At 41.4% G+C, this 18,039-nt stretch overlaps 1 protein-coding gene across 1 annotated transcript in view; it reads right to left on the bottom strand.

Moving 5' to 3' along the window:
• Window positions 1–8,351: 8,351 nt before the first annotated feature.
• LOC130172170 (eukaryotic translation initiation factor 3 subunit H) overlaps window positions 8,352–18,039 on the bottom strand; it is a 52,926-nt gene continuing 43,238 nt past the window's right edge. Inside the window, exons 6-8 of the mRNA XM_056380652.1 lie at window positions 15,378–15,498; window positions 9,099–9,231; window positions 8,352–8,647 (exon numbers count right to left, since the gene is read on the bottom strand). Coding sequence (XP_056236627.1) covers window positions 8,553–8,647; window positions 9,099–9,231; window positions 15,378–15,498 — 349 coding nt within the window. The 3' untranslated portion in view covers window positions 8,352–8,552. The remainder of the gene's footprint in view (window positions 8,648–9,098; window positions 9,232–15,377; window positions 15,499–18,039) is intronic.

Raw genomic sequence — 18,039 nt, forward strand, 5'->3', positions numbered from 1 at the left:
TCTCACCATGAGATTCAGTTAGGCATCCGTGTATATGTGTCCTGGTGGTTTGATTTACACAGTGCTTGTCATGCACTGTGTTATGTGTGGTTCAGGTCACAGGTGGAGGCAGCGAATCAGTGTGCCAAAATAATGTGATTGAATGTCAGTGGGCTTGCTGCTTCCCTCAAAGGAAATAAATGGACACCAAATGACAAGGTTCAAGGCCCAGGCATCAGCATTTGTTCCAGTCAAAATATATAAAAATAAATCTGAAGGTGAAAAATGCAACAAAATCTAGAAAAAAATTGTTTCTATTCATTTAATATTTATCGTAATCTGTCTTGCCTGCTGGGAGATTATGTGGTAGTTCATACTGCTAAAACGTCAGTGACAGCTGCCATGTTTGTGCCTCCTGACAGTCTGCACCTGTACTTAACAGTGTGAAACACATATTTAGAAACAGTTCAGTAAGCAAAATTTTCATTTCTGTTGTTGCTGTTTCATTTTATTTCAATGCTGGTGCATTTGAAGTGTTAAAAGTCAACTGTGCAGCTATATTCAGACAGAGGCAAAATCAGAAATATTACATCCGCTGATTGACAGGATATGTTGCTGCTCATATAGTAAACTCTACCATAGTGTGATTAGAGTAAAAAAAAATAGATAATAAGCTGAGGGAGAAACAAGAAGGAATCAAAAATGAATGATCAAATTTTCACAGTATGTACATAATTGAACAGTGAAGCATGGAATGTACCCTTATACAGCCATTTAAATTACTTTCAGAAAGCATTTCACACTGTGCATTGAAACATTATAGAAGATCATAAGATGATATAGTATTCCCCAGTAGACTGTTACACTGATAGAGCAGTTTTATTACCACTTTGAACCAAATATCATCATTGACAGTTTCCTCTCTGAGTGGTTCCCAGTCAAATCAGGCATTCAAATCGGCTGCCTTCTTCTATCCCTCAAACTCCTAATAACCATCGACTGGCTTCTGTGAATGACGTCATCGCACAAACACAGAAGCATCAAGTTTGCCTCATTTTTCATTTAGAAACTCTGGAGATGTCAGGGCTTTCCACTCAAGCCAAGCAGTCTGAATCACGATACAATGCAGCGTTTGACAGCAGCACCTCCAAGCCTAAAACCGTGTGCAACAACACCTCTGTGGATGCATCTATTGCCATTAATAGTCAAACCCTGGAGGATGTGGAGGATGCCTGGGAAGTTATATGAGTAAAAATGACTGTGCTGGTAATATAGATTCCCCAATAAAATCCTGTATAATAGGACAAGCAGAAAAAGTGTGTTTTCAGAGGTCGATCATTGACATCTGTGTTGATTTGGCCACAATTTCCATGCACCAGAAACTATTCGATAAGCTGTATTAAAGATGGGCTCCACCTGGGAAAAGGAAACTTGCAGTAGTTGTCCAAAGAAAATCTGGTGCACACAAAAACAACCAAGCTGGTGGAGAAAAATCTTGAGGCCGAACATGTATCCTGAGACTAGAATACATGGTAAGCAGTGGTCAGTACTTTATGTCCCAATGGAGAGTAAAAAAAAAGACAAGTTGTGGTGGCTGTTTCCACTGCTACTTGATATGGTTACAAAATATGGGACTTAGGACAGAGCCAGGTGAAGAATAAGGAAGGAAAAATAAAAATAAAGAGAAGGCAGAGAAGCAAATAGAGAAAATATCATCCATTTCCATTATTAACTGCAGAGTAATTCCAAAATAAAAGCATGTTCAATACATTAGTCCTACTGGTGCACAGCGTGAAAATAAACACACTTAAATTAAGTGCTAGTTTTCCCTGAGAATGCCTCTGAAATAGGCAGACTACATTGAACCTAGGGTGAGAAAGATTGAACGAATGAGCGAACTGAATGTTAATGTTTACCTGCAAGAAAGAAATATTCAAATGCACATCAGTCATTCTAAGGACACAAGCTGAGACAAAGGCGTGGAGTGCATGATTGAACATCAAAGGGGGGTGTGCTATCAGCATTTATCTTTGAGATTCACAGCTTGGAGATAAAGCATGCTTTAATTGTGGGTCTGTCTATTGTGGGTCACAAGCATCCCATCAATCACTGTACCCCGAGCAACCTGGCATCTCCAGACTTTCAGGAGGAGAGGGAAGCTGATCATGAATTATAATAAATTACTCTGCTTCGCATTTTCTCATTTTCTTCATCAGGGGGAAAATATGATAAGCCAGCAAAAAAAAAAAAAAAAAAAAAGGAAAAATGGCAGAGTCGGAAATTCAAGGTACAACAAAGATGACAGATAACAATACTTCCTGTACTGAATAAGAAGCAACAAGCTTATACGTATGCACCAGAAAAAACAAATTAATACAATTACATTTCTGTCTTTAATAAGAAGATGGCCAATATATGTGCATCTGATGTGCAACCCCTGCTGCACAAGGTCAATACTGTAAATACTGAGTCTCTCAACCTTGGGCTACAGAATCCATTTGACATTGACTCATATGTAGGTGCTGGTGCTAGTAGGTGTACTTTCGACCTTTGGCGAAAGTTTCCCCCCCACCTCAGGTCTTTATGCTAAGATAAGCTAAACTAAGCTAAGATAAGATAAGATAAGTTAATTGACTCCTGGTCTTGCCTCCACATTTACCACACAGACATGAAAGCAGTATTGATCTTCTCACCAAAGTCTGTATTTCCCAAACTACCAAAATCACACTAAAATCCACGACAACTTGGGCATGGGCCAGACATAATTGAGGGGAGTTTTTAAAAGTAGATCTACATATAGATCAGGTCAACACCTACCAGCAAGCACCCTTGAATCACAAACTAAATACATGGGTCAAAAGGAAGTTCATTTACAAATCCATCTCAACCTGCAAAATCAAGACATCAATAAACTCATTTATTATTCGCAACAGCCAATGCAAAAATCTGACTATCAATAGCAAAGAGACAAAGCCTGGGAGAAGATTACATGCAACATGTGATTGATCTTCAGAAGGAGGACATCCAGTACATTTGTCTTAGTGGCTGGGGGATAAGACAAGACATTAGTGATGGAGTGGGATCACAACAATGCACTGTAGCCTTGCCTGAAGCCCACGGATGCATGTGACAGACAGGGTATCGTGCTCCCAAACCCTTCTTGAAAGGCTTCTGTTGCTGCTGTTGTGGGGATTAAACCAGCCTCATAATGGCCTGTGGGATTTGTGCCACTGCCAGGTGACAGCCATCAAATTGGGTGGCAGGCAGAGACGAACTGCAACTAGAACACAACGCTGAATCCATACAGTTGCCAATCACAGTGGAGATCTATTGACCGTGAGAAAAAGGAGAGATAAGGGAAATATAGACTTGCATCAATGACAGGTAAGAGCTTTGTTATGTGAAGAAATGTATTCCTACGATGGTGGTGTCGGACTTGTGTGTGTATAATCCCATAAATGCTAAATTCCCCAACCATACCCACACCTCTTCCTACAACTGCATCTGCCTTCCTTTCTGCTCTTGTTTTGGGGATTTGCAAGATTATTTTTCCACGGGAACTACTTTACATCCTCAACAGCTACTCCATCCAGGATCCACAGTTGCCATGGCAATATTTGTGGCAGAAAAAAAAAAGAGCGAGAGAGAGAGAGAGAGAGCAAAATGAAAAAAGGAAAAAAGTATTCAGAGTTGACAGGGAAATAACTGGTTTCATTATATTCAGCCAGCTGATTCTCTCTATCACCAGTGACAGGGTGACGGCTGGCACAGTGAAAGGGCTCGTGTTTGTGTTTGAACAGTAATAAATTACTGCTGGGGTCAGGGCTGTGCAGGCCGTACTCACTGATTAAATGAGACCAAACTTATATCCCTCTGACATCTCCCAGCCTGCTTCTCAAGAATCTGAAGGTGTAGAGACAAATCCCATAATCCTAATTAAGTATTTCCTCCTATTGCAGCGTACAAAACGCCTGGCTGTTTACACAGCTAAAGCCCTCATTCAGTTCCCATGCTGAGTTCAAACACGTAGTTTAGGGTAATTTTTGCAAATGAAAAGTGACATCACAGAAAGTTATGAAAAAAAAATGATTATGAGATCAAATTAAATCACTTTAGAGGAAGAGGTGGAAAGTTTAAGTATTGCCTCAGCAGGCCACAGGCTCGGCTTCTGCATTGTTCGTGGGTGAAAAAATTTGTCTCCTGTTTGAGGATGTCATTCTCATTTTCACTGACTCACAGTGGCCTCACGGTCAATTGAGCAGCATAGTGTGGGAGAGAAAATCGCAAATGCAGCTGCTGCTGTGGGTTTCTTTCTTTCGAACAGTTTAACATATCAAAACAAGTAGCACAATGAAGCAAAGCCGCTCCGCACTTTGAAATCCACATCAAAACTTCGAGTGGGAACAAAAGGTGAAGTGTCTGGACATATAGATGGACATGAGTGTATTTCAGCTGAATCTCTCCGTTGCACTTCTACAGCACGCACTCAAGATGACACGATGAATGTGCTCCGAGGAATAACTCACTTTTACTGTTGAATGGCAATGAATAACAGTAACTTTCAAATTTAATAAGCAAAACTATCCTTTAACCCCCATTTATAACAGAATATAAATAATGATTAAATATAATTATGTTTTAAAGCCACCCCCCCCTAAAAATGTGTTTTGTTCATTGCTTCTTCACCTGGTTGTTTGAGCTTCACTGTGCAGAATGATGTCTGTGAATCACTGTGGTCTGACAACAGAAATCCTGTTTTCACTCTCACCTGATGAAGTGGGGACATTTCCCTTTGCTCACCTAAACGTCTCAGTACGTGCAAGTGTGAGGAGGTTTGGAAGCCAGTTGTGGTCCAATATACAAACACTATAACACTGTCTTAATAAATTATAATTATATGATGTTTTTAATGTATTAATCAAGTGCTTAGACTCATTAATGAAATATATCTTCACTTGCAAGGAAACCTCTGGTGAATGGACCTTGAGTGAAGAATATTTTGTCAAAATATTTCCAAGGACTGAGCTCAACATTCATGAGTGTTGAACACATTGTTAAAAAAGCTTTAAACCAGCCTGTGAATGATCCGACATGTATGCATTGTTTGATGTTGTATACATAGATTTGTTCATGTCAGTAACTGTCAATTACAAAGGCTTCATAATAGCTATAAAATGTCCTGATATCTGCTGGTAGTGCTGTCATAGTGCGTTTAAAACCATGTATTATTAATATATTGAAAAGTTGAGCGTTACCAATAAATAAACCATGAAACAGACCATAAAATTTGGCTTCGACAACCCTGTGCTTCCCTGGTTAAACTCATAAATGGCAAACAATTCGTCATCTTTATCTTTGTGAGTTTGTATCAGTGACAGTAAACAGTAATGTCATGATTTATATGATAGTGGAGTAATGTGGAGGCAAATCACCAGCTTGACTCCCCCTGCACCTCCACTCTATTGCCCTTGAGCCCTGCCATGAGTCAAGCCAAACTGTTTTCCACTCCAATCAAAACATTGTCACTTTATATACAAGCTGAACCTCTGCCACTGTGTTTGCACTCTGCAGGGGCGAGCGGTGCCTCGGCGGCTTCGCACAACGCTTGCGCTACTGTTAGTGGAACTTTAAGTTTTGTAATTCCTCACACAGCGTCAGGATTAGGGGGCAGGGGAGGCTGTACCCCAGTCAGCCCTCAAGGGCAATGTCACCCTACAGTGCTGTTTCTGCATTACAAACAACACAGATTCACCTTAAGTAGAAGCCGCTTCTCAAAAGGTCATCAGTGCCTTCAAGGAGAAAATGCCTCACATCATGGGACACATCAATCACGAGCACAGGTGTGCCTGTCAAAGCAGGAGATACTTTAATTAATGAATATAAACCTAGCCTTCTGTGGTGAATTAATATTTCCCGTCCTGCCAGCATGTCAGGGTGCCATGTTATGATTTGGGGAAGAAATCATTTCCGGCTAGAGTGTCAGCGTTCCAATAAACGTTTATCATGTTGGTTGACTTGTAATTATTGTTAATGACATTGTGCTGATGACAGGCAGGAGCACTACAAGTTATTACTCGACTTGGCAATGTTGATGACAAGTCAAATAACATCATCCGCTGAATTAGAAGATGCTGTTTAACCACAGGTCGAGGGAGAGCAGCGGCGCACACAGCAAGATAGAGCCGCAGTGTAATTATTATACAATGAACCGCACACTGGCAGCTTCTTTATTAAATGGAGCAAGAAGAGCCATCATTCAGCTTCCTGTTGGTGGGTGGGGTGGACACCGGTGACAAGCTCCACAAATGAGCTGAGCTTGTATGGCTTGAGGGGGTAAATCTAAGATATGCGATACTCTGCGGAGGATCAACGCCGACACAGCTTACAGTTACATGAGATGCGGCTCTGCAGAAGGGGTTTAGGGTGAGCGAGCTGTTGCAGATGTAGTGTTTGTTCAGAGACACTTCACAGGACTGTTTCCTGATGAATCCACACGCTGGATGCTAACAAGTAATGTTTTGGACGAGGGCGAGTTAGAGTTTGCTGAAGTTGACACTTTCATTTCTTGCCTGAAGGGTGCAGGGTGACCAAAATTAATTATGATGTTATTGTTTCATGACATTTTTACCAGTTCATTTTAATTTTAATTTCACTTCACTTCTATTTATTTACAGGGCTGCTGTGTGCGGGCATAATTTCTACTTGCGACTGGAGGACTCTTCAAATTTTCTCTTTCTTTTTTTGTAGCCTGAGAACGAGACTTCCAGACACTGCTCAGGGCTGCAAAGCACTTACAACTCCTCTGCAAGCTTTTCCAATTTAAGAAATAATTAAATGTATGTTATTACACTGGCTTCAGAAGCGTTCAAAGCCCTTCACTCTCCGCATTAGTTAGTGTTGTAGATTTAATTTTAAATGGAAAAATTGCCATTTTGCCCATCAATCTTCACTCACACATAACCCATAATGACAAAGTGAAAGCGTCTTTTTAGGTAAATGCTAATTTATTAAAAAAGAAAACCCTCTAGTTTTCTCAGGAAAGTCTCTACGAAGTTTGCAACCCTGGATTTGGGCAGTTTATCCCATTCTTCCTGGCAGATCCTCTCAGACTCCATCAGATTGGATGGGCAGCATCCGTGAACTGTCATCTTCAGGTCTCAGTCTGGGCTTTGGTCGGGACGCTCAAGGACAATCAGAGGCTTGTCCCACAGTCACTCCAGGGTTGTCATCCTTGGTTATATGTTTTGGCTGAAAGGTTGCATCACACAGTACTTTTAAGTGGTGTTACTGTGTTAATAATACAGTACAGCACTATATACATATATTAATACATGTATACAGACCAGTATTGTTTTAGAAAGCACAAATAATTCCGTTGTTTGCTGGACTGAAATAGCATTCACTACTTCGTGTTAAGTCCTCATGAGCAAACGTAGCATGCTAAGAGAATTTGATTCCTGTTGTTCCTGACCATGCTCCACAATCTTCCCTGTGTCCGACTTTTAAGAGCTGAAGATTCATGGTGTAAAATGTTCCCTGTGATTTTTGTACTGCACTGTGGCTCACGTTCATTATCATCAGCTACGCAGCTTTGATTTATTTCTCATAATCTAGCTTCTTCATTTTTTAGTAATAAACTTCAAAAATACTTAATTGGTTCCCCTGTTGGTAATTTCTCTAAAATTGGGTGAAATGATTTATGGGTTGTGGCAATTACAGACAACACTAAAGAAGGAATGCAACCCAGCGCAGATGACAGTTTTTCTCTGTCTGTTATCAGGCACACCTGCAGTTCCTTCTTCAAATGTTGTCTTGAAAACTCAACAATTCTTTGTTTCATGCCAAATTTCACTACTGGGACTTTATTTTTTGCATCCCCAAAATAAACAGGTTCTAATTGCTACCTGTGTGGAAGAAAGGCAGATTCTGATGTATCGTGTAATTTCTCCTCACGAAAGAAAAAGACAATCAAAATCCCTCTGAGCACAGTGAGACAGTGGGGGCCGAGTATGTAGCTGGCAATTTAACGCTCAACTTTCACTGATCGCAATTCTGTTTACAAGGAAATCACTGTTCCCACCATGTGAACCGACACTTCAGCAAATCCACTAATAATTGGTTTCACCTGCTTGGCGTTTGAACTGCAAGACGAAAAGCATGTAGCAATAAAATTATGTATAAGTACCATTCTAGTGTATAATTATTTTGTATTATGCACAAGATCCATTTTTCGCATATTAATATTCTGAACAAAGCTAACCATTTTTTGTACAGCAAAACAATGCCCGAGCCTAGAGTACAATATTCCTCAGTTACATCACAAGCAGTATTTAGTTCAACTGTGAAAACATACAAGGAGCCCGGAGAAGATGTAGAGATGCAAGTCTTTTATTTCAATCAAAATCAAGAGATCTTCAAAGACAATTTTGTATCCAAGAATGGGTCAGGCATAGAAACAAGGAATAAATTCTTAGAAAACAAACTGGCCCAGTGGTTTTGCATCTCTCGTTTGTTACCCCCCCTGTGTACTCTCTTTCCCGCTCTCGCAGATTCTTCACCCTGTCACCTCTCCTCTAGTTGTGGCCTTGGAGAGCCTCGGCCATGAACAGCTTCCCGAGGTTCTGCGAGGTGAACTCCTTCACATTCTGGCAGTAGTTGTTAATTTGCCCTGTTGGAAAGAAGCCACGTGAATCAATGCACCCCCACACAAAAATATGCCCACACAATACATACATACATACATGTGTGCATTTGTACGCAAACATACACACAATTAGGTCGAGGTGAATGGGGGGGGGGGGCAGCACAGTGAAACATCAAATTAGCGGAGGGAACTGAGTAAACGGAAAGATCAGAATGTTGTCTAAAGGTGGAGGAGAGCTGAGCAGCGTGAAACAGCCGGGAAAGGGGCGGTGGAGTTGGAGATTGAGTCAATAAACTTTAAATTAATGTAATTTCAAGATAATGGCGTAGATAATTACAAAACTGAACCTGGGCTCCTGTGAGGGAAGCAGAGGCAGCTGATGGAGTTTTGGGGGGGGGGGGGGGGGGGGGTCTCTGCTTTGTGTGTGTAGAGGTTGTGTGTTTGTGTCAGTGTGTGTGCGTATGCGTGTGCGTACCTGCAATAAGCAGTGTGTCCATGCGTGGTGGAGGCTGGGGGGGCTTGAACATTTTGGTGATGTCCTCCTCAGGCAGCGGGGGCTCCCCTCTGCTCTGTCGCTGGGCGTTCTCCTGCTGCCGCCTCTGGAGGTACTGGAGGGAGGGACACAAAGGGACAAAGTGGTGGCATTAGTGGGGGAGGCCACAGTAGGGTGGGGGGGGTGGGGGGGGCAAGAGAAAAACAAATATAAATAGCACAGATAGAGAGAGAGAGGGGAATGTGGAAAGGAAATAGAAAGTAAAAGACAAAATGGACAGAAGGATTTGAGGAAGGCATGGGGGCGATGGAGGTGAAAAAAGAGCAGATAAGAATTTGAAGTGAAAAGAAAGGGTGAAAGAATGATGACAGGAAGGTGAGGAGTGGGAGTAAAGAAAGTGATAGAAAAGGTATGAGGTAAGAAAGTCAGGAACAGGAAAAGGCAAAGTAACAGAAATATAGTCAGAGAGATGCAGAGAGCAGAGCTGCACCCAGTAGTATGAAAGAAAGGGAAGAGGAAGGAGAAAGACAGGCAATAGAAACTATGGGTAGAAACTAATAAGAATGAATTGAGATGTAGAGAAACGTGGTGATGAAAGAAGAGATAGGGGGGAGACGGAGAGAAAAAGAAGAGCTATAAGTGCTGACAGGGATTGAGTGATTTGTGGAGGCCTGACAGTCGGTAAATCAGTGAGGTGCTGGGTCTCTGGAGATCCTAAAAGCCTTGTTAATTTGGCAAGATGGAGGAGACACTGACACAGACCAGTGGAAGGGGAGGTTGCGGCAGATGAGGAGGAAAAATGGCACAGGATCAACTTCAGTGCTTTCAAACCAAACATCCCACAATGCACCACAAAGCTGATAAAAATAGATAAACAATAAATGAAAAATACAACTATTTGTTCAAATTATTCGTTACTCCTCCATCCTGAGTTTTTTTTTTCCAGCCAGTGCATCACAGCATCACTGTGAAAAATCAAAATGCTAATGTAGGACTGTATGCAAATTGTAGAAACAAGCGACAACAGTTTTACCCTTGTGCACGTTTTATATATAAATATAGACATACACTGCCTATTGTATCCACCCCCCTTTAAGTAAAAAAAAAACATAATTGATCTAAATTAAGTACAATTATAAAACATCCTCCTTTAAGTCAGTATTTAATAGAGGCACCTTTTGCTGCTATTTTTCTCAGTTATTCTTTTACAAACTCCTCAGACTGTCAAGTTGCATAGGGACTGTGAGGGAGCAGCAGTTTGCAAGTCCTGCCACAAAGTCTGAACTGGATTGAGGTCTGGTCTCCTGTGTAGCTCTGGCTTTATGTCTGAGGTTGTTGTCTTTGTGGAAAATAATCCTGTCTCACATCGCAGTTCTCTTACAGGGTGCAGCAGGACTCCTCTGTATTTTGCTGTATTTATTTTACTCTCTAGCTTCACAGGCTGGATCCAAATTGTATTGGACTCAGTCAAACTGGGTTGGGTGGGGTCTCATTTCACTGCTACAAGTGTGCATGCTCAGTATCACTTCTGACCACATGGGAGAACATATATTAGTAAATCAGTATCCTGTGTAGAAAATGTATGCTTGACAAATGCATGCTAATTACATTTTGGAATTCAATTCGCACATATTAGAAAATTGGGTTATTGTTGGTCCAAGAGGTGAAAATGGGACTTCAGCTATTTTTTTCATAAATTAGTCTTTTAAGCATAAACAAATAATTTGGGGAATTTGTTTCTACAACTTTACATTTGTTCTCAGGCCATTATTATTATTATTATACAGTTTTTTTTCTTTTTTCCCCAACTGCTTGTATCATGTAGCTGATTGTGTTGGTCTCATTACAGTGGTCTGCTGGGATCTACTGATATCTACTGATGTGGTCTAATTATCCTTGGCTTCTCTTTGGATTAGGTCAAAGACATGCACATGTGGTTTCAATGGGCCTGTTTGGGATCTGGTCCAAAATGAAGACCTCTGTGTCAGACAGTTAAACCTTCATACTCTTTGTTTCAGTTTCCCTGCTGCCTTTTTGGCACACACATATGCTGGGCGAGCTTCTGGAGTTCAACAACCATAAATTTCATAGTGGCTATGTATCTATTCAGCACTTTCAACAGTCAAATACACTCTCAGCCATGATTTGGCTTCCCTGTCATGTGTTTATTTTCTGTTTAATCTGTCATAAAAAATAATTATATGGTTCAGAAATAATGACTTGGTGCTAAATCATGTAATTGTAGCTGAATTGTATTATTAACTATAAATCATGATTCAATGGTTCATAAGATTAATACACCCCTCCATACCTAATCTTTTGCAAAGTCTTGCCTGCTTCTGTGGTTGGGAAGGACAATAGAGAATGAATAAATCTGGAGTAGTGAGACATAAATTTCCTTGTACAAAGACTAACTTGGCCACAGATTGTTCCTGGGAACCTGCTATTTACCAAATTCAGAGAGGTATAAATGAAAAATGGAGCCCTCTCAGCACACTGCCTTTTTGCAACTTTCTATGATGATTAATAAGGTTCCATTTGTCCGGGAAGCAGCAGGGTCAATAGCACAAGATTACACACAGCGAGTACTGTAGATGTCTGAAAGGTGTAATAGAGCTTCACTTTCTTCACTTTCTTCTTCTCTGTGTGCATTGTTTGTTCATTGTAGAGAACCGCATGAAACATGAAAAAAGTAGGTACCATTAAAGGGGCTTGTCTGTGTGATATTGCGTATGACATGAATGCCTGTGTGTGTGTGTGTGTGTGTGTGTGTGTGTGTGCGTGTGTGTGTCAGCGGTGCGGCTTGGGGGTTGTGATGATGAGAAGGTCGGCAGTGGAGGATGATGGATCATAATGGCTGCAGTGTGGGTGATTGGCCTGAGGATGTGTGGTTATGTAGGTGTGTGTTTCTTCACAGTCCAAGTTGTGAATGCCTTGTGTGCATACAGACGACTACCTGTGGTCACAGATGCATGTTTGTTGTAAGTCTGCTGATGATGATGACTCAGCTCGGATCAACATTAATACTTCAGACATTTCGTCATTTCCACAGAGAATAAAGACAGAGTAATGTAGTTGTTTGAACGTAGGTGTGAGTTCATGCGCACGCACACTGCACAACACTGCACACCTTGTGCCTCTTTGCTTCCATTTTTCCTGACTTGTGTGTGTGTGTGTGTGTGTGTGTGTGTGTGTGTGTGTGTGTGTGTGTGTGAATGTTGACTGCTTGCGTTTGCATGTGTTGCCGGATGTTTATGATGCATCTGGTGAGTTGTAGTTGCAGATGGTACGTGGCTAAGTCTTTCTCTCTCTGTGTGTGTGTGTGTGTGTGTGTGTGTGTGTGAGAGAGAGTGACTGAGTCAGTGTGTGTACCTTTTATTCTGGTGTTTTTGGTGCTTCTGGCTCAGTTTGTGCTTGTAGGAGGTGTGTGTGTCTTTGAGTCTTTACACACAGAGTACGTGTGTTTTACAAAGTGCTTCTGCTTTTAAATGAAGTTTGAGTTTGTGATGTACCTCACTGGTACACAAAAGAATAAAAACAGAGGTTTTCACTTATTCATTAAAATAAAAGAAAGACTTCATTCATTAATACCAGCTTTGTGTCCGTATCCATCAGCTGCCCCCTGGCTCCAACGGTATTTGAAGATTGTCTGAGCATGACTCATGGTATTTAACCTTCTGAACCAAATTTTCTTGACACAAGGATAAATTAATGACTTATCGCTGAAGTAGCCCTTGTAGTGCTGAAAATGAACAATTCTGTGAAATGAAAAATAGTGCAGCAGATGGAGGAGAAGCGTGTCTGAAATTCAAGTGATGCTGATCTGCAGTGGGCGCGTTTCAGCAGCTGCAGTGAGGTGAGGGATGATAAAACTATGACAGATATTTGAAGATTAACATTCGTCATTCTAATCTCATCAGTGTCCGGTCAAAACAACAGAAATTACTTTTAAACCTCTGTCTGTGTCTTTGCTTGAAGTTCCTAGTAGTCATATCAGTGGTGGTGAATCATTTGCTTCCCACTAATTTACATTTTAACGTTAATGCAGCCTCATCAGATAAAGCAGTGTTTGTGGTACTGTGTGTTTTCTGGTCTTATAGTCTGTATGTTTTGTTTTTTTTGATGGTATATGAACTAACAGCAATACAACTGAACCCTACCAGACCTGATAAGACTGAATATAATTTAGAGCACACCCAATTTGAGTCCCATGTCCAATTCCCAATTACCCTTGCCATTCAAATCACCATCATAACATACTGTATATATGTTACGTATATAGATCATAGTTAATGTTTATATCCTCAACCTTTCTTGTTTACTGTAGTAAGAGCTCTGTGTTCTCAGTGGGTGTATGTACATTAATGTGTGAGGCTGGTAGACCATATTTCGGTGTGTGTCTGTGTGTTTGTGCTACCTGGTGCTTTTGCTGCTTGCCTGCTGTGATTATAGCTGCAATTGGTTGTGTCCATGTCTGAGAGAAATATACCTGCTGCTTTCCAGCTGAGTCTATGGCTGTAGGTGTATCTGAAAACATGGGGGTGAAAATATTTTTCCTTTGGGATTGGAACACGTGCTTTTTTGGCTGATTGGTATCGTACCTGAGTGACTCAGCATGTCTCACACGCTGTAACATTTTTAGCCTGGTGGCTATACCAGCCGGTCGCTTTTACTGAGGGTTTTTACAACCTTGCCAACTCTTGCCCTGCGAGGACTGTGTGCTACTCCAGGAAGTTCACAGAAAGATTGCTGACCTTGAGGAGGATATTCCACGGCCGTCTGGTGAACTGCAGAAGAAAGACTCTTCTATCTGGCATTATGGACATGGCAGCTGCACAATCCAGATATATTGCCTCTCTCAGCGCAGCCATCCAGTACACAGCCCTGTGGGACCCCTACACTTGTCCACGGCTTTCCTCCTGCTCTACACCTAACCCTCAGTCATCCTGAGCTGAAGTGGTGGTCTGTGGTCACAAAAGATACTCAGATGGGGCTGTCTCATCATTTTGCCTAAGCCTCTCCAACCGCTATGTGACCCTGTTTGACGACACTCCGATCCACCCATCCGGTGGTTCTGACTTACCCCATGGCAGATGCCCCTGTGGTTCGGCTACCATCTGACCTGGACTCTGGCTATGCCAGGTCCCACTATCTTCTCTCCACCTGTCACTGGCATGAATCGGGCAGCTGGTTGGTCCATCACGGGACAGCTGAGAAATGATGGAGGTTCTCCTCCTCCTCCCGTCGCAGGATGCTGAAGGGCAGTCTGGAGGTCTCCCTCGCCCAGAGCGAGCAGACCGCCGCCGCAGTCCGTGGTCAGTGAACATGGACTGTTTTTTCCTATAAAACTCTTTAACACGTCTCTATCCCTGCTCTTCTCCAGTACTACACTGATAGATTTCATAATCAGGAGTGAACGTTTCCTCATCGCAAAGTGATACACTGTCTGTGGTGCCACGGCCTCCGTCATCCTGGAAAAGTGCCAGGACCCATTTCCTTCTCTCTTGACATCCATCAAAAGAGTGATTGTTCCAGAGGGAACAGTCCATCACCAGTCAGAGCTGACCAAAATTGTTTTTAACAACCGTATTAACTTTTCTAAAACAATGTAGCAAATCTGTTTTTATCTCAGGTCCCATTCCCACACTGGGCCACGGTGCCGGTCACTTCAGCAGAACCCTTAATAACTGTGTCCAGTCTGCATGCAGGACTCACGATGTGGGTTTTACTGACAATTTTAATCTGCTCTTTAAGAGACAGAATTCACCAAAACGAACCAGGCAGACGAATGCTAGTTGCCAACATATAACATGCGGTGCAGTCCTCTCCATTTGGCTTTGACTTCCAGCACTAGCCCCTCCTACTGTCATCCTACTATGACCAGTCCATCTCCCTATTCAAGCTGTCGTCACAGACAGAACCGATAACGTTGGAGCTTATTGATACTCCGGGCTTTCAAAACTTTGCCCCAGGGCCCATTTAATATTGTTTCTGTACCCATCCCTAGGTGCATTCCCGCTGGATCTAATGTTTACTTTAACTAAAATTTGTGCAGCACTTTTGGTTTTAAACTTGCTATCTAAATAAACTTTATTTGATTTGATTTGTGTGAATGCCTTTGTTTGTGTGTGTTTGCACCTATTTTCCTCATATATGTGCTGGTAAGCTGTTGTTTCTGCTGCTTGCTCGTTGTGTCTCTAGGTGGTGTGTGCACTTTGGTTCATTAAAGCTTGTGTGTGACTGTGTGACTGTGAGAGTTACCTGGTGCTTCTGCTGCTGCTGCTTACTCAGGTTGCGGCTGTAGGTGTTGTATTTGACAATGTCTTGGCTCATATCATCCACTCTGTCCATCAGAAGCTGAAGGCTTTTCTCCAAGTGGTTGCTGGAAGAAAAATGTCAGCATGTCATTCATTTTATTCACCCTTACCGTTACTACTGCCCCGCAAAAAACCACAGACAACCCCTTCCAACGTAAGGGAAAGCTTAGAAAGAGCAGCATCACTTCACCTGGAACATGCCACCTCTGCTTAGCCAATTTTAATGCTACGAACACAATGTAGAGAACCGAGATAACAAGAAAGCTTAATAATGTCAGGCGCACATAGAAAAGCCTACGATCAGACACGTTTATACAGATCACACAAACGTACACTGACATCAAGTACTACTTTATTTACTAAAGAAATTTACTATTACTTTATTTATCAAGTACTACTTGATGTCAGTGACGTTTTTTAGTGACTTTTCACTCTTCGATTCCTAGATAATCTCAAAAATGTTCTCTTAGACAGATCCCCCTTCCTCTGCCACTAAACTACAGAAACATCAGACATTCAAAGCTTTCTCTCCCGGTTTCAGTCGAAAAATGCTACATTGACATTTTTTTAAACGCTCAATGCCTGCCATCTATCCTGACCTAATCTCCGAGTTCACCTCACACCAGATATGTTGCTCTTATGTATCCCGAGAGACATCCTACATCAAACCTCTGTTCTGGGGTTTGACAGTACTCTGACCTGAGGACCCTTCCTCTTGTCCCTGTGCTACATCTCTGCTCTGCTCATATCCCTCATCTTTTTCCCAACACTGCTGTGCTGACAATGCTGACAACACTCAATACACAATTCTACCATCATTCCCTTTTCTCTCTCCTCCCATGAGCCCTGTTTTTAACAGGATGTCTCACAACTGCCTTAAGTTCGACCTTGGCGAGGCTGCAGTGCTCCACTTCAAGTCTTCCCCTTCTTGTACTTTTCTCTGTGGAATTATATTGTTTCATTTATGAATGGCTGGGTGCTACATAATGCAGCATGTACTGTGGGAAAACAGATTCTGACTGTTTATTTAAATGACAATTGTACCCGCAAGGACTGCCGGCACTGTGTGTACTTTGGCTGCTGTGTGCACTTGTGCTGATTTAACTGTTTTGTGTGTATGTGCGTGTTACATTGTTTCTGTGCAAATGTGGAGGCAGAGTGGAAAGAGTTTTCCGTGATTTTAGTTACTTTTTTCTCTGCTGGGAGATTTTTCAATTAACAGTTTTATAAATCAATATTCCTCTCTCTCTCTCCCTTATCTCCTCCCGCTCTCCATCTTCTGTTGGAAGCTAAAAAATCATCTTGTCAAGAAATAATTTATCCACCCCCAGTTTAGACTCTACAAGTCTTGAAATTAATAATAGAAATCCGACCAACAATCTCCGAAGCTGTTATCTCTATAAATATTGATTGGGGATACCTTTCTTCAGTATATTGATAGAGAGGATTTGGCACCCCTGTGAAACCAAGCTCCAATGAAAACTTTGTCAATTTGTGCCTATTTCTTTTGTATCTAATTCCTCACATGTGGTAGTCAAGGCTACTTTGCCAACATATCAAATGGAGCTTCTTCACTTTGTCACTGTGGGCCTACAGGCTTCATCACCAACGACAACTCAAGGAAATGTCCTCCTGAGCCACTTGAAACTATGGTTGTAAGATTTTGCAAGGACCTTTCATTACAATACAGCTTTGTATTTTGTATTTTTGATGCTACAAAAGGTGAGAAACTAAATTAGAAAGGGAATCGTTATAGAATTGAATTATTCACAAACTGCAACATAACTTACTTTCTGCAATTACTTATTTGGGGAAAAAAAGTCTGAATGTAAACTCAGTGTTCTACTGTGTTTTCATTTTAAGTATTTATATATTAGTATTAGTAAAATGCCAAGAAGAAGAAAGTCGGTGGCCGAAACACTCAGAACAGAAACTAAAGGGACTACATTCACAGTCATGTGCATAAAATTAAGTAACCATACATGTGTAAAATATATGCACACACTCATCTTGATCATCTAAGCTCAGTATCCGTATCTCATCAACCAAGGATCGCCTGGTAACAGCTTCATTACAATTACATGTGAACATGCTTACACACAGAAAATGAATGGAACCACATGCATGCAGATAACTGTATTAACACTGCTGATGAACTGTTGTTGATTTATAACACTATTCTCACATGCTCTAAAACCTGATAAAAACTCCTATCCATATCACTACCGGGCAGCTGCATTACGTGTGTGTAATTGTAAACGATGATCTACCACAGTGCCTGTGTACAAATACTGCAAATGGGATTTCGATTACATTCACTATTTATTTAACTGTCGAGAACACAAAGACATTTTTTGAAAATAAAAAATAAAAATCTAGTGAATAGTTTATTATGTTCAGTAGCCCCAACAATTATTTCCATAGGTTAGACTGCCTGAGTCACTTCCAGTAACATCATGTTTGCCTCCGAGGACTGTTTGTGTGATCAGTTTGCCAACCCTGCACTGCAGTGTCAGAGCTGTAAACATGAAAACTGATGGACCAGGACCAAATCTCGCCATAACACTTCCCCACTGTGTCCCCCTGACTGTGTCAAAATTGATTCT

Source organism: Seriola aureovittata, chromosome 7 (assembly GCF_021018895.1).
Source record: "Seriola aureovittata isolate HTS-2021-v1 ecotype China chromosome 7, ASM2101889v1, whole genome shotgun sequence".
NCBI lineage: Eukaryota > Metazoa > Chordata > Actinopteri > Carangiformes > Carangidae > Seriola > Seriola aureovittata.